Here is a 23,620-nt window from a genome sequence, read left to right on the forward strand (position 1 = left end):
AGGATGTCAGACATGCTTTTACACTGTGAGTTGAGGTTTTGTGGTGAGATATTCACACATTCATCATCCACACTCTAACTCACCCTGACAACGGACAGACACCTACCAGCTTGCACAAAGACTCAGTAAGTAACATATTTGTCTCCCTCTGTTTCTGTCCTTTTGATGTACAATTCAGATGTTTTTTCCTTAAATTTTTTCATACACCACCCTGTTTCTGTTTAAAGGAACCACTAAGAATGGTTTTGTGCAGGGTGCAGAGACGTTGGAGTAAATGATTAAATAAATAAGAAATGGATATGTATCCAGCATATGCTGGATATGTTCTTAGTGCTTATTTTTTCTGATTATAGTGTTTTATGTATTTTAATAATAAAGGCCTGTATAAAGGAAGGCCAGCTTTGACTCACAAACCAAGTGCTCAGCCAGACTAAAAATAAAGGAAGAGCTGCAGAGGCATATTAATAAAGAACAGGAAACCAGACAGAAAAAGCAGAACTAAGTAACACAGAAGTAGTTGTTTTTATCTAAACTATGTGTGACGTGTAAAGGACTATATGCTAGAGATCTGCAAAATGGCTTTGGGCTGTGCATGTCTCTCTCTTCCAGAAGATGATTAAATAAAATAATTATAAATATTTTGACTAACTGAGTCGTGTTCTCTCTTTTCAGTAAAAGAATGACAAGAACCAGATTTAATAGTATGTAGATATGTACAACAGAACAAAAACAGCATATGCAGCATGCTTTGATTCAGAAGCGGGTATGGTGGATGATTCAAATACAGACACTATGTGAGTGTTCTAAGTGTTCATCAAACTAATGGCCTGTATGTAAAGATGTCTGGTTGTTTTGACGTACAGTTCTTTACATATGTCCAGTTATATTAACCACACAGCAACCCTTCTTTGATGTGTCATTTTTTGATAGTTAATGTACATTTAAGGTGCCATTTAACTTCATTAATAGTAAAACCTTCTTTTTTGTTCCTTCCAGAGATGGCAAGCTGGGTCTCCACCCTCTTCTTCCTAATCTGGTTGTCAGTCTCTCAAGCCCAAGGGGGGAGTGGAAAAATCCCCACTGTGGAATTCATCTCTGAAACCCTGATTAACAATGTGGTCCAGGACCCACAGACTGGTCGCATCTACCTGGGAGCAGTCAACAATATCTTCCAGCTGAGCCCGTCCCTCCAGAAGGAGGCCCGCACTGAGACGGGCCCAAAAAAAGATGCCAAAACATGTACACCTCCTGCTTCAGGCTGTCAGGACACAGTGCTCATGCCCAACAGCAACAAACTTCTGCTGGTCCACCCATCCAATGGTTCACTAATAGTATGTGGCAGTCGGTACAGAGGCATATGTTCCCTCCTCAACCTGTCTAATGTAGAACAAGAGTTGTATTACAATGACAACAAAGGACAGCGGACATACGTGGCTAGCATAGAGGATAATGTGAACGTGGTGAGCGTCATGTCCAACTACACAAAAAATGGCCGGACCTTCAAAGTGTTCCTTGTTGGAAAGGGCTATGGAAGCCTGGACAGTGCAAAACTAATCAGCACACGAATCCTTGAGGACTACCAGGACTGGGTTGTGTTTGAGAACATCATTGAGGCATCAGCGGTACAGACGGCGCCATTTGTCCTCAAGTACTTACACGACTTCCAACATGCCTTCAAAGAGGATGGTTTTGTGTATTTCCTCTTTTCTCGGACTCTCGATGGCACAGGTAACTTGACTTTTGTGTCTCGTCTTTGTGAAAATGACCAACATTACTATTCGTACACAGAGCTCCAGTTAACCTGCGGTATAAAGAACCGGTACAACAAAGTCCAAGCTGCATATGTGGCTTTTCCAGGAAAAGAGCTGGCACGGGTCATGTCTCAATCTGGTAATTATGGGACGGTCACCTCATTCACAAAAGTCCTCTTCATGGTGGCTCATCCAGATGACGACGAAAGCGACTCTGCTCTCTGCATGTACCCGCTGAACTCCATCAATCAGCAGCTGATGGATATAATCAGTGCATGCTACAGTGACTCTGGGGAGATTTCTGGGGTTCCTGCTGTGGACGTACCCTACTCATCTCAAGCCTACACAGTATGCACTTCAAAAATTTCTGTAAGTGCTTCTTTGTCAGCTGACTCTAATTTAAAAGAATGTTTTGAAAAACTCAGATTGGTATAATTATAATCTTTAATGCAGTTATCACTTTTTATTATAAAATCTCAACATTTAATTCGTTCCCTGGATAACTTGTAATCTGACCATGGTATTAATTGTAATGTAATTCTATAAACTGAGTGAGATAAGCTGCTTCAGGCCATATAGATGTATAGTTAGGTCCATAATTTGTTGGAGAAAGACACAATTCTTGTAGTCTCTGTACACCACCACAGTGGATTTTAAATCACACAATCAAGATGTGGCTAAAGTGCAGACTTTCTTCTTTAATTAAGGGGTTACACAGTTTTTTGGTTTTGTTTGTTTAGCATTTGTCTGAATCTAAGCAGAGAGTATAGCCCTGTACACTTCACATTTCATCCTTCTGTTTCTGTTTCGATCAGCAGTCACAGTAATCAGACAGTAGTGACCCAGTTTCAGTGGCAGCGATACATGCCCAATCTGATCATGAGCTGTTTCTCTCCTCTCCATACTTTAAGAATATTTTTTGAGAGCTGTAAAGGTTCTTTCAGATTTTCTTTGGCAAAGTTTAATCTGATCCTCTTGTTATTGAGTGTCACCAATAGTTTGAACCTTGTTGTATTCCCATTCATGGAGGTGTCTTGACAATGATATGTCTACCTCACCTGGGTGTTTTTGACTTAGATATTATGAAGCTGTTTTGCTTATCTATGGAAATCATTTTTTCAGGTCTTTATGTGTTGCTGAGCTGGCCATTTCATTCCTTATTTTTTAAGAAAGTACCAGATTATTAATTTCTTTACTCCTGAAGTTTTTATTATTTTTGATTCTGATTTATTTTTTCAGCTGAATGTTAGCCTATCTCATTTGCACTGACATGTATTTGGGCTCTAATTCCCAAATAAATTTTGGCGAAGATTTGGTAAAATGCCTTGAGTTAAAGCTTAAATTTAACTTCAATCACTTATTGATTATTTGATTTAGAACCTGCCTTTGTGGTGTAGAAAGACAAAACCACCAAAATTACGCCTTTGTTGAAGTTATGGGCCGAACTTTAATATGGATCACTCTCCTCTCTCCATGTACTAAATACACTTGTCAAATTTGGCGGTCTATTCATGTTTTAAAATTTTCCCTTTGCTGCCTCTGACATGTCAAGACCGCTGCTACCCTGCACCACTGGTTGATATTTTAGCTGTTTCACATCTCCAGCTCCCACCATAGGGTCTGCAGCTGTAGGGTATTTACTTTAGAGAGACTGAGCTTAATACCGAGATCAGTACCTACTCAGAAATACTTGAAGTATTCCATGAACAATTTTAATATGCCAAAGACTTTTTTAGTTATGGCCCAACTTAACTGGTTATTTTACATTTTTTACTTAGAATAGAATAGAATAGAATAGAATAGAATTCAACTTTATTGTCATTGCACATGCACAGGTACAGGGCAACGAAATGCAGTTTGCATCCATCCAGAAGTGCTTTAGTGATATAGATATATTACAATATATATTAGCAATAATATAGATATGTGAGTATATTACAGAAATGGGTCTATTATGGTATGTTATAATGTACACGGTATGAAGTATGTTGTGAATATTCTATAACTATAAGTATGTACAGGCTGTAGTGAGTACAAGCTATGTACAGGATATGAACAGGATATAAATATGAAAAACTATACAGAATATGAAATAAATAACTTTACAGAATCTGGGATATACAGCTATACAGAAATGGGAACTATGCAAGTTGTAAACAGTTGTAGGATTAAAAATTATCGAATGTACAGAATGATTATTTACACAGAGCTATACAGTAGTGCAGTTAAGATAAGTGAGGGTGTAGATAGTTTCTACAGAGGCTATATAAAGTGCTAGTGGTTGTGAGTGGTGGTTCAGTCCATGTTATTATTGTGTTTGAGGGTACAGTTGTCCATTGTGGGTGTGTGTATGTTCAGTCCATGAGTTTAACGTGGGTCAGATGTCAGGAGGCAGAGTTCAGGAGTCTGACAGCTGTGGGGAAGAAGCTGTTCCGGTACCTGGTGGTCTTAGTCCGGAGGCTCCTGTGGCGCCTCCCAGAGGGCAGGAGGGTGAAGAGTCCATGTGATGGGTGACTGGGGTCTTTGATGATTTTCCCAGCCCTTTTCAGACACCGCTTCCTGTAGATGTCTTTTATGGCAGGAAGTGGTGCTCCGGCAATGCGCTGGGCAGTTTTCACGACCCTCTGCAACGCCTTCCGGTCCGAGGCAGAGCAGTTCCCGTACCAGACTGTTATACAGTTGGTCAGGATGCTCTCGATGGTGCAGCGATAGAAGTTCAGCGATACTTGCATGTATTAGTAGTTTCTTGTTAAGTGATCGTTAACACGAGTTTTCCTATTGTTCTCGTCTCAGACTTCCAACTCTAAAGCAAATACTTACTTGTAATTTTTATTCATTATTTTAATTCATTATTGTAATCAAAGAAATGATCAGTCAAAACAAAGCCAATTTTAGATTGTAGATTAAAATAGTCGAGTGTTCAAAGCACATTTCCCATCTCTGTTATAAAGTTTAAGTAGGATACGAACAGTACTGCAAAGACAGTTAATGTTATTGGAGTGAAAAGCAAGCAATGTCTGATCGTCCCTTCTTGTTATCCTTTCCCTTTACAGAAGGATGCATTGGGAAACTTCAAGTGTGGTGCAGAGTATTTGCCTTCGCCTCTGGCAAGCAAGCCAGCATTTGCCTTAAAGGCAGATGCAGCGTTGACCATGTCGGTCCATCTGACTGCTGTAACTGTTGCTGTGGAGAATGACCACACGATCGCCTTTTTGGGCAGCGCCAACGGAGAGGTCTTCAAGGTTGAGTTCTCTTGTGGTTTTTTTTGTTGGATATTTTTTTCCTCAGTTTAAACTTTTATCTGAGGGAAGGTGTATCAAGTTAATTTAAAACCTCAAATTTCTCTTACCTTTTGTCTTTTGTTTATTTTGTCCAGGTACACCTGAGACCAGGTGAATATGGCAACGAGCCGTACTCCTATGTTGGCAACAACATAGGAGAGAAGGTCAACAAGAACCTTTTCCTTGACCAAAGCCAGAGCCACCTCTACATTACCACAGAGAAAAGGGTGTGTGTGTATATTTAACACTTATTATACATTAAAATTCAGGCAGAGTACTTGCTGGTGCTAAGACTGAGCTCCACAAAGACTGTATTCATTTAAAAGAGAAAAAAATTGATCCAAAGCAAAAAATTATTCTGTGGGTACACTGAAAAAAAAAGTTCTTTCAATTTACTTGATTTTATTGTGTACATCGGTCCCACATAATATGAATAAGTATGACTGACTTAATTTTCCACTTTCCCTCAAGTAATTAATGCTTGTCACATCAAAGTATTTTATTTACATCAGATTACTTTAAAAAAAATCATGTTTGATGTACTAATATTAATCTATTATCATAATATCAATGTATTGCATAATGTCAATATATTTTAATATTTAACACCAACTTATTTTTATTTGCCAGTGGTACGCAATGATATTATGTAATGTAAACACATTGCAAGTATGTTCTTGCAAGACAAATTATGGCTTTAAATCCTACTTAATTTTTTCAATTGAAATATTAACTGATCATTATTGACAAAAAAGGCAAAGACTGAGTGCTACTGAACAATACACCTTTATTAAACTGTAACAGCAGTGAAAGCAGCAATTCTGCCATGAACAAGTCCAAAATCGCATCCATATAAACTTGTTAACACATTTTTAAAGATAGCCCGCAGAACTAACTAAAAGAAAAAGTTAGTTTGAGAATATATTTGCAAATGTTTCACAAAAAACTGACCTTAGCAGCAAATAAAAGAAAGTGCTTATAGATGATCCTGTCATCTCTTACATATAACATTTGTATTAATTACACAATTGAAAATGTAAACTAAATTAAGACTACCTGAAAAAAAGCAACACGCTTTTATGAATAAACAGATTTACACAAATATAACTTGTGTGTTATTTGACAACAGTTTCAGCTTCTGTACAAGTATTTACCTGTACAAGATTTCAACTAAGTTGAGCCTTAAATGACATTGTTACATAACTAATACCAAACACCTACATGAATTTTAATATTCATTTTAAACATGTAAGCAGGACATTAAGGTTGATTTAGAACATATTGCTAAAAATCGTCAGTAAAAATTTCTTCCAACACGATACCAAAAGGAAAAATTATCCTGCATTGCAGTCACATGAGGGGAAAGCAATAAAAACATAAGCAGTATAACGTTACTGAACACAAAATGAAAAACTGCAAAGAATTGCAGAAGTGCAGTCTTTGACTTCTCAATGAAACAGATGGTTTTTTTAAAGCAAGAACTTTAGAGAGTTTAGCTCCATCCAGTTCCATGAAAACCTTCTGGAAAACATCAAAGTTGCGAAGGTCCGCAGGGTAGGCAAGGTTTAATGCATACATGAGTCCAAATAGCATTGTCACAATGTGGACTGATCCAATCTCATGGCCAACCAATGGATAAGTATCAAGGAGTTCACAGAGTGTATATTCTTGTGGATACTGGGCTGAGCTCAAAAGCTCTGTGGTGCTCTCTGTACCAGCCACCAAGCTCTCTGACAATGTAGAATATGCTGTGGTACAATGCAGATATGGTTTTTCAGTATTCTGGCAATCCACCTGCTGCCCTTTGGGCCAGTACCATTCCATTTCTATACGTTATGCCCTTTAATGTCACACACTGTGCAAGGTTGACCTCTAGAATGTCAGGGAATATGTACCTAATAATAATAAGCTATCTCCTCTTTAAGCAAATCCACTAGAAAGGCAGATACAGCTGAGACCTCTAATTCAGACTTGCCAAGAGATGGGGAGTTTAGATGGTAAGCTATCATCATCTGATGTTTTGACTTCTGTAATCATAAAGGTAAAAATTCCACCATCACAAAAAACATTTTAATTGAAAAAAGATATTCCAGTCCAGAAGAGCATCAATGGTTTCTTTAAAGTACCAATCTTTCTCTCATTTATACATAATGTTTTGAGAAGCAGCTCACATATGTTCTACACAAAGTAGAAAAAAAGCGGGGGAAAGGGTCCTAATTTTTGTTAGGACAATGTTGGAAAATTCACAATACATCACTTAATAAGACATACTCTGTTGAACAAACTTATCTCCTTGTAGATATCTGCTGTATTATTTGGGCTTAACCAATAGAATAGTCAAGTAAGTGACACTTCACCTAAAACAATGACTAAATGGAAAAATGATTTGGCATTTATGGGCACAGGTAAAAACAACATTTAGTAACTTTAAATCAATGCAAGAAAAATGAGTAGTCTCAGTATTGTTTATAATCAAGTAAATAGTACTTTATTTAATCATGCAAATAAGAGAAACATGAAAGGCTTGTGTAGCATTAACTAAATTCATTTGTGCAAATTCAAAAGCCTCCCAATTCCCATTTTTTCAGTGTATGCACGGAGATATATAAAATCAAAATGATTTAGTCCGCTGTTTCATTAAGCTTTTTTAAGTTTGCGATTTCAGAAGTTTTGCTTTCATTATATTGACTCACATCTGTTTCTGCAGAGGGGGAAGAGTTTCTAATGTTGATGCTGTTAAACATTCAGATTTTATCTGAAAAATACTGATGTCTTGAAATAAGATCTAATGGATTGGCTTTTACATGTAAAAAAGAAAACAATTTCACCCTGGTTACAGTAAACATTCAGTGCTTTGTGTTGAATAAACTAAGTAATTAAACATGGGGAGAAGACACGAGAGACCCCACTCGCTCCCACTCTGCACACCTGCAACATACTAAGGAACATTTACAGCTACACTTTAAATACTTGTTATTTTTGTCCAGTGTCTCCCTTAAGGTGCACCTTTGATCATATTTCACGTTGTAATAATCCAGATCACCAAGGTGCCAGTGCAGACGTGCCTCGAAATGAAAGACTGCCAATCATGCGTGGGACTGAGGGACCCTTACTGTGGCTGGTGTGTTTTGGAGGGCAGGTGAGGATCACACACACACGCACACACATAAGTACATTCTTGCATGCATTTACAAATGCATGCACACAACAACAGACTAACACAAACACCCACACATGCAATTCCATCTGTAAAACACAGCAGGATATTTGTTCAGTGTTTTATTGCAGACATTTTTAGACCTATTATATTTATAACAGTATATATTGAGACAGTTCATTTTATGACCAACAGTTACATTTCTTTATTATTTATATAATTTTATTAAAATAATTTTCTATTAATCTCATTCCTGAAATGCTCACAACTGGGAAGTTGGAAAAAATATTATTTTTTATTACTTGCTTAAAGGTTATATGAGTTAAAAGTTGTCATATTATAAATATTAAATGTAGTTACCATTGAGGACCTTGCATGTTTTTCTTTTTGATACATAAATCTTTATTTTGTGCACAGACCCTGCTGGAAGTCACGTAGGCATTGAGTTGTTATTTACAAACTGACTTTTTGTGAAAGCATTCATGGCATGTGCAGCTCAGGCTGATGGGATTTTCTCATCCTTCGTCTGAAGGTGTACCAGGAGGTCTGAGTGCCGACGGGCAGAGGAGAAGAATGGCTGGTTGTGGAGCCCCAAGCAGCAGTGTGTCAAGATTGTATCCTTCTCTCCTTCAAACCTTTCCTGCAGAAAGACCGGCAAGGTACAGCTCTGTTTGTTCCTCACTCAAACTGTCTCTGACTTCCTTTGTTCTCTTTTATTGTCCCTCTTTTCTCTGCAGTACCTAACTCCACTTACATGCAGAGACTGAGTAATAAACTGGGAATCAAAGACCTCAAGCTCTAGGTCTTCCAGCTCTGTATTGATCCACCCAGAAAAATCCAAACTGTCTTATTATAACCTGCATGGCTGAAGATGGAGAGCCTCTTCCTATTCCCCCATTTTTTACTTCTTCTGTGTTCCTGCCCGTCTGACTCACACATGAATTCCCATCAGCAGCATGTCACTCCTTTCTCTTTCTCAGTTTCTTTCTTTAAAAAGAGAAACAGTTTCTTTATTATAACTTTGGTTACACAGAGATACAAATTCAGTGAGATGTTACGGGCTAAGAAGCCACAGTTTCCAGTCAGTATGTTTTTGTCTGTCCAGGTGAACATCAATATTCCCTCCCTTCCTACCATTGGACACTCTGACCGTCTGCAATGCAAGATTGAGTCTTTCCAGAGTAACGGCATCATGTCAGACTCTGGTGAGGTCTCCTGTGATCTGCCCCAGCCTGGGCTTATACCGAAAACACCTGAGGGCCAAGGTATGGTCTCTTTAATTACCCTGCCATGTTTCTGTCGTCTTTAAGGTCTAATGTCTGTGCTTCTCCATGATGGTTAACGCTGCATTACTAACTGGCCAAGGTGGGAAATGGGCTGAAAAAAACATGAGGTTAAGTTAATGTCAGCTGGCAAATTCTCCATCATTTTGTTGAAGAACTTACAGTGTCCAACAAATTTGCACCAGAAAATTGCACGAAATCAACACACTAATCTAATTTAAGCTTTATTATTTCAGTTTATAGTTTTTTGTATCAGTAGTCAGCAAACATCTTGCCCAAAACAAAGTGAGTCCCATAAAAAAAAGTCCTTTATAAAACAAAATATGAAACTTTTTTTAAATACAGCTCAAGTTTTGGCTTTTATACACTAATATGCAGTTCAGGCAGTTAAATAATCACTGAACTGATTCTGAGGAGATTTATCAAAATATTTAATCGCTCTGTTTTTTGTCTTTAAATGTACAAGCATACTTCACATCTTTTATATAAAACTTGTATTCACATAAACAGCTAGTGTATCACATTTTAACCACTGTTTTACTGTATCTTCAGACTTTGTGGCCGTGGCTATCAGGATCTTTGTGAATGAGACTGTGGAGTTGGCCACGCGGGAATTCATGTTCTACAAGTGTGCTGCCACAGTGAGGAAATCTGAAAACACACCGTGAGTCAGGCTGTTAATCTTTCAGTTCTGCTCTGTCACTCAGTGAAAATACACAGTGACATGGAACACAGCATCATCTGACAACCTTGATGTAAATGTATCACCGTGCATGAGCAGATGAGAGATCAAGGCTCTGTTTGTAAATTGTGATGCATGGTGGTTTTGAATGCACCTCTTGCATTTTCGCTCCTGCTTCTATTACCAAGCCGAGGAAATTGCCTCAGTTTCCTTTTCATTAATCAAAAAAAGAAAGTCGATCCTGGCTGTTTTTTTTCCCCTCATTTTTTTCTGCATTTCTTTCACACAGAGGAACGTGTGATGAACGAGCTTTGCTTATGTGAAGTTGCAGAGATCCATTTCATTGTCAGCAACATAGATTTTTGTGCCGGACGCTCTCTGATGAGTTTGCATGTTTTAGATGTTGTTTGTGTGTGCTTTTGTGTGTGCATGCTCTACCCTGATTGTGCATGTGAAAGTATTTCCTTATCCAAGTTGGTCCATATTTCTGTGTTTTCAGGTGCATGTCATGTGTAAGCAGTCAGTGGGGATGTCAGTGGAACACGCAGGACCACACCTGCAGCGATGCGGACAACAGCGTGGTTGTTTCCCACATCATCAAGCACCGTCAGGTTAGTTCTTTCTAGAGCTGTGAGTTCAGTGACAGGTCAAGGACTCTTTTCTGTCATGTATGTGTGTGATAGATGTGGAGAACGACTATAGCACAAGTTTTAAAGGACACATCTAAACTTTACATGTGATTCACCGCCTGAGTGGTCCAAACTCCTCCTGAAAAATTAATAAATACACAAATCCCACTATCAGCTGCCACCATCTTGCATGACAAACGTTGCAGGGTGGAGGATATCAGATTCCACATCAGCGGATGTTTCAGCGATATAGTTATCTGTCGCCACAGATGAGGGCGTCCGTTAAGTGGTTAGCATGTTTAAAATGTAAATTATTATTATTATTATTTTTTTTTTTTTTTTTTGGCCTGTCCCGTTTGGCTCTTTTGCCATCAGAATTGTTGTCTAAAGGCAAAGAAAGATGCCCAACGGATTTACTTTACCAAACTGACCATCCCAGCCTTGCCGTAATGGTCCATTTGATTCACCTTTTATTGTTTATTTTATTTTCACTTACTGAATACGGGACAGACTTGACTGGGGGAAAGAAGGGGAGAAAGAAAGAGGGAAAGAGAAACAGCTGAGAAGAGGGACGGGGGAAAAGGGCAAAAGACAAAAACCAACAGAACGGGCAGAGAAAAAAAATGCATATATCAATCACCTGGATCACCTGCTGAGAAAGAAAAAAGAAAGCAAGCAGAAGAGAACAAGAGTAATAGAATAAACAACATCACAATGATATATGGGAATATGACAGTAAATACTAAATGTTAAACATTATTGTGCAGCACATAAGATCAACAGAACACAGTGTGCTTTGAGGTAGGAGCCAAAAAGGGTGTAGTTTGTGGGTGTGATCACCCGTGTGTACACCTGTGAGCATGGACGCGCTTGTTTTTTGTTTTTTTTAAAAGGTTCCTTCATGTAATAATCTGCTAGAGGGTGTGGGGGGGCCACAGCCCCGTCCTCCAGGGCGTGAAGCAGGTGTGGAGGAGATCAAAACTCCAGACATCCAGAGGCCCCCAGAACACAAGAGACCAAGGAAGACCAACAGAGGGGCAGCTGCGCCACTGTCCCGGAAAGAGCTGAGGAGAGTCCCAGATGAGGGCTCACTCAGCAGCCGCGGAGCAGAAGCCAGGGGGAGTTGCAGTGACGCGCCCGTGAGCTCCGCCGGCAGCCAGCTGCGCCTGAGTGACCGAGCCCCAGGCCGAGAGGCCGGGGGCACCCCACCTCCGAAGTGGCCCGAGCGAGCCCCAGGCTCCAGGCCCCGATAAGCGGCCGCCAAGGAGTGAGCCGGTGTGTACCTGGACGCCCATCCCCGGACACAAAGAACCACCAACGCACCGATGTCTGAGGGGGTCCGCCACTGGCAGGGGAAGTGGTGGTAGGGGGAGATAGGCCTCCAAACCTTGTAAATTATTAAAGTATCTAATTTGTTTTCATTCTGTTTCAGAGCGCAAACTGTCCTCGGTTCGAGAATCCAGATCCTGTGCTCATCCCTGTGGGCTACAAGACTCGAATCAGCTTTGAAGGCATAAATCTGAAACATTACCAGGTAAACTGGCCCCACTCCACCCCCAACATGCATCTGAGTTCCAGGGAAAGAAACACTCTCTTTCTGTTTGTGGATATCCCTTGGACAGGAGGAAAAAAAAAAAGCTCGATTTTTAGGCTAAAAGAAAGGAGAATGAGCCAAACTTGTTTCTTTTTTTTCTACTCTTGCATCTGTTAATGAGGGGTTTTAAATTGGCTATAGGTGTAAGTGTCAGACTGTATGGTCGCGTTTCTCCTGCAATTGAAACCTCTACAAGTTGTATCCTACTTCCTGTCCCATGACAGCTGGGATTGGCTTCAGTCCTCCCACTAATCCCCGCTGTGTAGGATAGGGAATTAAGAAAATAAAGTAATGCATCTGTATGATTTCACAGAGATGGGGTCCCCCATATCAGGTGTACAGTTCTGGCTGTAAGCGATGATACGGCACTCTTACCAACTATTTAAATGTTGCAATTAGAAAGAAAAAAAAGTAGCTTAAAAGGGAGTGAAAGGAAGCAAAAATAAATAAAAAAATTTTTAAAAATGGCTCGTTTAGACACACGGGACCGAGTGGTCTGTAATGAACTGAACTCACGCGCAGAAACCCAGAACAGAGACAACAGATGGTTTAAGGCTTAAGCTCTGGAAACGTGGCAAGGACAAAAGCAATAAAACGTGGCGAGGGGAATGCAGAACTGGGGCGAGGGAATGGGGCCTGAGATGCTGACTGGAGCTGGGCAGGAAACAATCACACTGAAGAGAGAAGACAGTGGAGTTAGGGAGGTAGTGGAAGTAGCCCTGAAGTGGTAAGCAGTTAAGTATAGCAATTCTTACTTGCAGTAGGTGGAAACAGAGAGTTGAGACGGGGTGAGCCAAGATGAATCCAGAAAATGAGTTGATGACAAACTCAGCGTGTGGCTTAAATCACTCTGGCTTGATTGCCTGCAACTGGCTCCAGGTGTGCAGGAGCTGGAGGAGGTGGCCCTGCCCAGGGGCAGATCACAGGTAGGTTCAGGAGCCTCATAAAGCTAACCACCGCGGACCATGACAGAATGAACTTTGGGGGCCACACCAAAGTCCAATATAAGATAAATAAGAATTATTTTGTCTGTGAATCATGCAAAGCTACTCTGGTAAAGTTTTGGAAATGGAAGTAATGACAATAGTTCCCCTTTAAGACTGGAGTGTTCTGCTGGAAGAGGGCTTAAAACGCACTTTTTACCATTCAACCATAGCGAACAGGTGTGAGGACACCCAACTTTGTGAACAGAATTACTCAAAAAATCTTGTGAATACAATAACTCAAGACGGACGTCTCCTTGGATGTTTAAACTTACCATAGGCAAATCAAGGAAGTTAAGGGGTGGCACTGGGGACCGTCAGTATTTTTGTTTTTTGTCATGATTATGCAGAGTATCTTTCCACATGAATAACATTACAAATCCCAATTCTTACTATCAGACAGCAATATAAGCTGTAACAGTTCACTTAGTTGTCACACAACATACATCTTGATCATTTTCTTTGAATGTGTGAGTTCTGATGGACTTTATTGGTGCAGGTTCCCGGGGATCCATTCATGTTTCATCAATCAAGGTTTTGACAGCTGATCTTTCACAGCTGTGAAAATCAAAACTTGTAAGCCCTGTGTGAAGGTTTTGTAATCACACAGCTTTCTGGGCTGTTTCCTTTTGGTTGTTGTGTGTATATGTTCAGTGTTGCTGATTTGATTTTACACACTTGAGTAGGATCAGAGAAACTGCAATTGTTTCCATGCTCTATACAAAGAAGAGCATCAGAGAACAGTACTGTAAAAGTATGATCAGCATGAATACACATCAGCATTTTTGTGTTTGTTTGTGTGGTTCTGCAGGGTCATCATTTCACCATTGGCAGTGAGCTGATGACAAAGGAAGAAGATGTCTCGTTTGAGGGGGGACCATTCTACACATTCAGTGGCTTCAATGTGAGCATGACCCCTCGTTTGACATTTGTCTTGATGCAACACACTCAACACAGGTCTTTGCACTGTGACTGGTTTGTGGTCCTAGTATTCAAAGTACAACCTAGAAATACACTGAAAGAGTGAATGTATATATTCTGCAGCAAAAAAACTGTGTGAAGACTTTCTGTTTGTGAACAGCTGTATTTATGTTCCACATTTATAAAAGAAGTCAACCTTTAGCCTTTTTTCACATTCCCTTTGATATTCTCTAGCTCCCTCTAATGGACATGCTCCCCTCGCTGGAGAGTTAAACACCATCTCCACATTGTGAACTTTGTGATTGGGAAGCTCAAACAGTGCTTAGCCTCCAGCTATGTTCTTTTCTAACATTGATTTCTGTAGCTGAAAATCTGCCAGACTGGGTATATATTCTTTTTTTCTTTCTTATTTTCCCTTGGCGTGGGGGAGCAGCAGCCCACACTGTTTGCAGAGAAGAGCTTAAGTGCCATTAATCACAGGATTCTGTATTAATAATTCATTTTCTTCCAATTTCTTAGTTTTTCTATGATAAGTCACCGGAGACCAATGTTCTGTTCTACGTGAAGGACAAGGAGTCTGGCGAGAAGATGGACAGCACGGTGAACGGTGTGTCTTCACATATTAATGAGGAGATTTCATTTTAATGCCCTGTGTGTACACGGCAAGTCCCACTGTGGGGCTTCAGCTGGATTTAAGGAAGCTACCTTTAATCTGCACTTGAAAATTACAAAACATTACTGCACAATCTAACAGCTTTGTACATGAAGGATTCAGATAAATGTATGTTACTGCAGGAGTCACTTGAAATTAGATTGTCCATCAATTTTTCATTGAAGATGCAAGAATATGCTCTTTGAATGTACAATAACATAATATTGTTTTTGTTTCCTCACTATTATCTCTACAGTCACACTGTACAACTGTGCCGTTGAGAGGAACGACTGTAGTCTTTGTAAGAACGCCGACCCAAAGTACAAGTGTGTGTGGTGCAGCAAGAAGCTGGCGTGTGTGTATGAGAAGCTCTGCGATCCTCTCCCCAGCAACACCGAGTGTCCCGACCCTGAGATCACCAATGTGAGTCGTCACAGTGCTGTCATGACTTCATGTTTACCTTTGAAATGGAAACTGTACCTTCTTTAAAATCTTGTGATTGGATGTAAAAACACATTGACTGTGGTGATTGGACTGAGGTCTTCACTGGCCGTGTATTTTTCTTCCACAGAGGAGTTGGGAGTGTGTTTCTCCTTGAGAGTGTGCGGCGCTGTTCCTTAGCACATGTCGATCGGATCAATTCTTTGTTTGTTCACCTAATTGTTCGTGCCTCTTTGTCATTGATAAAAATCCATCAGTAATTGTGTTTATATCATTCTGACAGAGGCTATCACCTAACCGGCTGCAGCCTGACAGACAGAGATACTGCAGATAAATCACCATGACTTTGTATGTTGTTGAGATTCAACTTAACAACTATACAAAGGATTCCAGTGAGATTTTCTGAAGACGTTGAGAGTCTGCAGTGTTGACCTTTATGGTTTTATTATTCATAGACACTTGTGCCCATGTTCAGGTTAAACTTTCAGTGTCCAATACCATAACAATACCATAATAATAACATAATAATAGCAGGAAGCACACGTATAATCAAGGACACGTTGCAGTAAACATCATACCTCCACTTGGCCTTGAATATTAAATACTTAAGTCAGCTCAATAGTGGTTAAACAGACTGTGTAAATCTCTTGTATGTTCTTATTGCACAGATAATATGGTTAAATCCATTTCCAATCCCTTCTTCCTATAAACACCCTCCTATTACATCTCCACATCCAGATCAGCCCTCTTTTCGGCCCCGTGCTGGGAGGCATCTCCATCACCATCAGCGGCTCCAACCTCGGCATCGATCAGGGAGACATTAAAAGCATCACGGTGGCTGGGAAGCCCTGCATTCATGAGCCAGAAAAATACTCCGTCTCCAAAAGGTAAAGTTGCCCACATGCAGTTGTGCACTATGCACAGGACATGTAACCCAACCAATGTTGTATACTTAACTGTGTTAGGAATACTTTCCTTTTGCTCAGGATAACCTGACTACAGGTTTTAATTAGCTCATTCTACAACTGTATTGATCTGAGTCTCCAGACACAGTTTGATTTAGAGACAGTCACAGTTTCCAGAGGGAAATGTCAGTAGTAGAAGTATTCACTTTTTTTCCTTTTCTTGTCACAAATGTGCAAGACAACAATGTAAAAAAGTCACGTTACAGATTGATTGTTCAGTAAACTTTTTATAACCGTTCAAGCCAGGGTCAGTCTAAATAAAGAGTGGGCCAATCAGCCTTTTAGTGATGTTTTGGTTTTTAAGCATATCATTTGAATATATTTAAGTTATTTTCTGGATAGGAACATAAGGCGCAGATTAAAGTTGACAGAAACTGAAATTAAAGCTATAATATTTGCATGTAAAATATAGTGAGGTATAACAGCAGAATATTGAAACACTTTAGTAAAATACAAGTACATGGAAATTTTACTTAAGTTCTGCACTTAAATAAATGTACTGAACTTATTTGCTTTCTGCTGCTACTACACCACTGAATGGCACTCAAGCACTTGCACATGGCTGCTGATTGAGAGGGTCTTCTGACAGGGACAGAAGCAGAGAAATTGTCTGAAGAAATCACGCTACACTCATAGCTGCTTAGTCAAACAAATAATTAAACAGTTGAACCTGAATGTGAACAAACAAAAACAACTGACTGCAGTTTTTTAACTGTTGCCTTATCTACTAAACTAAAACAAGAGTTTTAGTTGTTAACTATGTCAGTGATGGTCTAAAGATTACAAAATCAGACTTCTCCAGTGTTTCCAGTTTGTTCTCTTAAATGGCAAATCCAGGTTCAATAGTTGTGTAGGGTGGACACCCTGTCTAAATGATGAGACCTAAAAGGCACATACAGCTGACTGTCATCTGCATAGACATGATAAGAAATGTCAGTAAAAGATTGGACGATGCCAAAGAAAGGAAATAATATAATATGAACCCTGTGGACCTGGACTGAACCCTGTGGAACCCCACACATGAACCTGCTCATCCTAATAGAGAAAATCCTGTCTGATAAGAAGGAGGAAAACCAACACAGCACCAGAAATATAACCCAAAACCTAGAACCTATTAAGTAAAATGTTATGAAAAAACAAGTACGAGTTACAAGAAAACAAATGAATTTATGTGCAAATGGTCAAAGATAACACCATAAGTTAGGACCAAGTATGTGTGAGTAGGGCCCCAAACATGTTCAATAAATTTAAAGAGAGGAACTCCTGAGTTGTAGTGCTTGATGGATCCTCAGCATGAATATCCCCAACAAATGTGATTCTGTGTATATTTAATAGTGGAAGATAAAAATCTTTAAAATAGCATACATAGCAATTTTGATCATAGTTATCTCAAAGGAGCTATAAAAATTATATTAATATATTATATAAAAAACAATAGAATTTGACATAAAAATATATTTTCCAAAATTTCACGTGTTCCACGTCTACAGCCGGACATCTGCAGTGCACTAAAAGTGAACGTTCTCCATGACATTGTTCTAAAAATGTGAAGCTTCATTCTCACGCTGCCACGACTCAGAGAAAACGTAAAATTCTGTTTCTCACTACAAAAAAAGTCATTTTAAAAATATGACTTGTTAGCAGTAGAGTGGACATTACCATCATAAAACAGTTGAAACTTGCCTTAATATGTAAACAGTAAATAATTCTTTACCCAGTTTTGAGTTTCCAGGTCAAGTCCCAGCATTTATTTTTGTTTATTTATTAATTTATTTTTTCTGTTCTGATCAGAGTTGTGTGTGAGATTGGACCTGCTGATAAAGCTGACTGGGGACAGGTTGAGATCGAGGTGAATGGAGGGAAGAGAGGAACCTCCTCTGTTTCCTTCACCTACAGGGTAAATGCATATACACACAAACACACTCACAAACACACACATACACTGTCCTCAGCTGCACGTCCTCTGTTGAGTTGTACAACTTTTTATTGAGAAATTAAACTCATCCAAAAGCTTTCAGCTGATTTTGTTGTTTTATGGACTGTTTTATGTTTTCCATTTATTAGCTCCAGAGAAACTCTTATCAAAACATACCAAGGGCATGACAGTTAAGAAGACTGACCAAACATGCTAAATGTAACAGTAAATTAGGCACCTAGATGCACATTGCTGTGGTAATTTACTGTACAGTAAGTCAAAATGTGCAGGCATTCCTCTTTAACCAGATGCTGTGCAGCAGTTCCCTTTGTCACTTTAATACTCTAAGAGGCTACAGCGTAGCTATTTAACTGGCCTTTCATATCTCTGGCTCTGCTAAAGCTTCCCCACAGGGGAGTGCTCCTCCTAACTGTTTGCTCAGCAAATTGAGGCAGATGTGGTGCTTGTAGGAGTTTGTGTGTCTGAATGTTTCTAAAGAGTGGGTCGGGTTAGATCAGGCTGAGAAGCAATGTTTCTGACATGGAGCTGTATCTGTGTGTGTTATTCTTGTGTGTGCCAGCATCTGCCAGTAGTTAGAGTGTACTTGAAATATGAGTGTGTATTAAGGTGGCATTTGGTGACACCCTCTCCCCTTCATTAGGACCCGATGCCTGAGGAGGTGACGCCAAATAGAGGTCCTAAAGCAGGGGGAACCCTCATTACAATCTCTGGACTATTTCTGAATGCTGGCAGTAAGGAAGATGTCCAGGTTACCATCGGAGGGGTGAACTGCAGTGTGTAAGGATTTCTTTTTTTCAATAATTCTCATTCAGACCAAACTTTTTCAATTCAGCCTCTTTAGTTAATAGAGCTACTTGTTATTCAGACATTTAATTCTATGCAAATTCTGCTTTGCGCACATTTTGAAGTCCATAAATTGATTTTTTTTAATATATGTGTATATTCTTGAAGCAAAAAATTGAATTGACCTAAACTTTAGTGTCACAATGAAGAGGGAGTTTTTTCTCTTACAATTTTCCTGTACTGTTGTGACCACCAGTGCTCTGTCAAAACCGATTCACGGTGACATTTTAGGCAGAGGTAACAGAAAAATAACGAGCAAGAGAAGCAGCAAAGACAGATTTTAACAAGCTGTCAGCCTGCTGCCATGTTGGCTTCCACTGCACGGTGACCTTGTGCCACCCCCACTCCTTCAGCCAGAGAGTACTGAGCTATGTCCTTGTCTTGGCAGGGAGCACTTTGGAGAAAATATCACCTGCAGGACAGGAGAATACCGCGTGGATAAAGTGCCCTCTGACCCTCTCGACGTCGTAATGAAGTATGGAAAGAGAACCACAAAAAGCATCCCGGCTAGCTTTCAGTTTGTTGAAAACCCCACTGTGCAGGATCACCAGCCCAAAGCAAGCTTTGTCTGGTCAGTTTAACACAGCAGTATGCAGTCATGGTGTTTGTGACATTAACTCTATCTGTTTGTTACATGTTGTATTTTTACTGCCTTCATTTTACCTGCAGGGCAGGATGAAAGTTCAGGGGATAAATGTGTATGTTGTTGTCCTATTTTCATCCATTCAGACTATTGATCTCCTAATACGAATAATATGACCAAGTACTAAATGCATTCTGTACCTACATACAGTCTTACAGAGTAGGTATGATCGAAAATTTGCTCACTCTCCCTACAGTGACTGACATTGTTATTTTCAGAGTTCATATTTCTGAAATCTCTAAACTTCAGTGTTTCGAGATTACTGTCTCAATGGACAGAAATAAGAGAATAAGACACAGGCTGAGTTTTGCTTTTGAATATGTCCTTTAAAATAGAAATAAGAAAGCTTCTAAGTTGACATTGTTTTTGATCACAATTCTGCCACATGATTAGAAACACTGACTAGAATGATAATCATTAAAATTACCACACGTGCATTTTAAGAACCCTGCCTGTCTTCCCTTAATTCTCTCTGTGTGCTTGTGCTCTTATTTTTGTGTGGGTAGGAGTACAATTCCTTAATATGCATTTTCCTGTGTTTTTGGTGTGAATACATATGTTTGTGTGCGTTTTAGTGGAGGGAGGAATATTGTGGTAACTGGCACCAGGTTTGACGTAATCCAGACTGCGATCATGAAGGTCCAGGGACGTGACTGGTCATCTTCAGAGGTTCCTGTTCATTTTCCTCATCTTCCTCTGAGTCAATGCACTGATCCACCTCTAAGAGTCATAATTTCTTAGATTTGTCCTTACTCTTTCTATTGAATGTTGTAATGTTGTATTAAATGTCGTAATCAAAACCTTACAAATTTCTGACATATAACAATAGAAATGCAATTTATGTGACTACTCATTTGGCTCGTTAACATATAGAACATACATCAGAACAGAAAAGTTTGCTTTATTGTTTTTATTGCTGCTGCATATTTTCTATGGTGTAATTTCCTTTATGACATGTCATGCTTGTATTTTTTATGTCCTTTTGTCACAATTTACTGTCCCTCTATTACACAACATACTCAGTTTGCCCATGAGAAGAACGCCACAGTCATCCAGTTTCAGTCTCCAACAGTAAACGGCTCCGCAGACCAGCACTTGAAAACAGTCATTAAGCTGGACAACTGGGAGAAGGAGCTGAAGCCCTTTTTCTACCACCCTGACCCCAGCTTCAATAATCTACAAAACAAGATCATCACTGCGAACAGCATGATTATCGTTACTGTGAGTACAACCATGAGGTTGCTTTAATATAGTTCTAGTACAATGATTTGTTTTGATTTTGTTTTTTCTGTCATAATAGAAAATAATAGAGAAAAAATAACAGAGAAAATCCCAACCATCAGAAAACCCTCTATGAGCAAGCACTTGGCGACAGTGGGAAGAAAAACTCTTTTAACAGGAAGAAACCTCTGGCAGAATCAGGCTAAAATCCAGAGAGGTGTACAAACATATAGTGCGTGAAAAAAAATGAGTGACGAAGAAACACTCAGTGCATCATGGGAATACCCAGCAGCCTATGCCTATTGCAGCATAAGTATGGACTGGATTCAGAGTCACCTGATTCAGCCCTAACTATATGCTTTATCAAACAGGACAGTTTTAAGCGTAATCCAACAAATCCAAACGGTGAGCTGGTTCCACAGGAGAAGGGCCTGAAAACCGAAGGCTCTGCATCTCATTCTGCTTTTAAATAACCTAGGAACTACAAGAAGGCCAGCGTCTGAAAGTGAAGTTCTCTATTTAGGTGATAAGGTACTGTGAGTAAGATAAGATGGGGACTGAATATTAAAGACCTTTTGGAGGATTTTAAAGTTTTTTACAATAGATGCTTACAATATTTATCTTTTTCTTTACTTTTGGTGTATAACAGCTCATAGCTGTCATACAGTACACCCATTCCCACACATTACTCATAAAGTGCTGCTGATAAGGTTTTCAGTGCTCATTGTATTATCTGTCTAATTAACTTCAGTCACTGCCCTTAGAGCCTTGGATTCACTCTTCCTCCTGCAGGGTCGGGGATTCTCCAAAGCCATGACAGCAAAGGAGGCTCAAGCCTTCGTAGGTGACGTTCAGTATGTGGTCAGCCTCCTTCAGGATGATAAGCTGTTCCTGGTAACACCTTCCAGCCCACCTCGTGCTCACTCCACACAGGTGGATGTAAAGGTCAGGCCACAAAAAGACAAACGGATGACACAATGTTATGGAGGACATGGTCCAACTGTTTTATTTCATTGAAAGTTCTAACAAGCTACAACGCTCTAACGTGACTTCATAAATGAAGGCAGTCCTCTGAAAATTTAAAAATATGGAAGTATCAAGAGAGTGAACTTTAAGTACCCAGTTTAATTTATTTTTTTCATTTCAAAAACCTTAAGCTCCCAATTTAGCAGAAAGTTACGTTCTATCCCTACTCCAGTATCTTCCCGTCTTTACCTTTGGTAAAATGTGCAGCGCTTGTGTAAATAACAAGATTTCCACTCTTTTGTTTCCCACAGATCAAGTTTGGGAAAGGGGTGTGGGTGGTTGGCTCAATGGAATTTGAGGACAAGAATTATTCCCTCTACATGATCATCCGTATTATCCTTCTGGTCACCCTGGTCACCATCACTATCTCTGTCTACTGCGCCACACGAGCTCAGTTGTTTTAGGTTTGTTTTAAGAATCATATCATATACATATACATAATCATATCATATACTGTGTATTCATCTATCCCATCTATTTATCTATCTGGCCAATATATATATATATATAACATGATAAAAACATTTGCTTACAGTAGCACTTCATTATTATAAGAATTATTCACATTGTTTTACGCATTAAAAATATGTTTTTGATCTTTTTGCCTTTTTAACTCTTGTAACGTTCCATACATTCAGCGCTTTAGAGGCAAAGTGCTTCTGCTTTAATACATTTAATAAACTCAGAGACAATTCATATCTCCGGTTTCTTTCAAATATCTGTTTCAACTGGACTCTCACTTCTCATCTTTTTTGTACTTTACTAGCTGTTTATAAATAAATGATTAAGAAATTACCTTAAATTATTACAGATCACTGCAGAGTACTCTCTGCAGTGATCTGTAATAATTTGAGAGGATTGCAGTTGGTCTGGGCCAAAATGCCTGTTGACCAGCTGCATACTGATACTAGCATACTGATGTTGGCACTGACTACCACTAGAGGGCGACTGTGTTAATCAGTTCTTTGCAGTCACATCATTTAGCCAGACGCCTTCTAGAGATCAGAGGCCGTAACAGCGTCATTACTACATCTAAGAGTCAAATTCAAACCATAATTGTCATTGCATTCCTGATTCAACAATTTTACCTGCTTTTTCTAAATTTAATACATTTTAGCTTACAGCTAAAACTGGTCATCATCTCTGCACAGTAAACCAGAAGGATTACTCCAAGTGTGAGCACCCTAAAAAGTATACAGCCTCGCAAGTAACAAGTAAAAGCATAAAAAAGCTGAATAACCATCAACAGTTACTTTGCACTTCACAGAATATTACCTTTGGGTTTATATAAAACCTAAATCCTCTCTCAGACTCACATATAACAGTCTTCCAACCACAACAGTAAGTAGCAGCACTAGTTTTTTGTAGCTTGCATCAAAAATCCAGCTTACACCTGAGAGTGTTGAACAGTCTGTACTGTACTGTAGTACTCAACCGTACTTCAGTTTTATTAGCAGGCAACTAATTATGCTTCAGAATCAAATATTAATATTTTGTACATTTGGATCTCAACCCCCCCCACTAAATGTGAACTAAGCTTATCTGTAGTGATATAAAATGGAATACAAAAAATAAAATAGTGCTTCTTCCACCACTACTGTGTCCAGTAGGA

General features: G+C 39.4%; 1 protein-coding gene across 1 annotated transcript; it reads left to right on the top strand.

Moving 5' to 3' along the window:
* The first annotated feature begins 983 nt into the window (after window positions 1–983).
* LOC146665184 (plexin-B2-like) lies at window positions 984–22,868 on the top strand. The gene is made up of 20 exons (XM_085412702.1): window positions 984–2,120; window positions 4,805–4,993; window positions 5,128–5,259; window positions 8,071–8,171; window positions 8,722–8,848; window positions 9,295–9,454; window positions 10,025–10,136; window positions 10,654–10,765; window positions 12,216–12,317; window positions 14,172–14,264; window positions 14,801–14,888; window positions 15,190–15,356; window positions 16,113–16,261; window positions 18,131–18,236; window positions 18,916–19,052; window positions 19,507–19,689; window positions 20,337–20,430; window positions 20,785–20,982; window positions 21,775–21,927; window positions 22,260–22,868. The coding sequence occupies exons 1-20, from the start codon at window positions 999–1,001 to the stop codon at window positions 22,410–22,412; spliced, it is 3,678 nt and encodes a 1,225-aa protein (XP_085268828.1). The 5' UTR covers window positions 984–998; the 3' UTR covers window positions 22,413–22,868.
* The last annotated feature ends 752 nt before the right edge of the window (window positions 22,869–23,620 follow it).

This window comes from Rhamphochromis longiceps, linkage group LG7 (assembly GCF_057381845.1).
Source record: "Rhamphochromis longiceps isolate RC_006_pf linkage group LG7, R_longiceps_female_GT1.1, whole genome shotgun sequence".
Lineage (NCBI taxonomy): Eukaryota > Metazoa > Chordata > Actinopteri > Cichliformes > Cichlidae > Rhamphochromis > Rhamphochromis longiceps.

Excerpts from the sequence above, each read along its gene's own strand:
- LOC146665184 (XM_085412702.1), top strand. The coding sequence starts at position 999 with ATGGCAAGCTGGGTCTCCACCCTCTTCTTCCTAATCTGGTTGTCAGTC. Across the intron at positions 5,260-8,070 it reads ACATTACCACAGAGAAAAGG|ATCACCAAGGTGCCAGTGCA; the intron begins GTGTGTGTGTAT and ends GTAATAATCCAG. Across the intron at positions 8,849-9,294 it reads CCTGCAGAAAGACCGGCAAG|GTGAACATCAATATTCCCTC; the intron begins GTACAGCTCTGT and ends TTGTCTGTCCAG.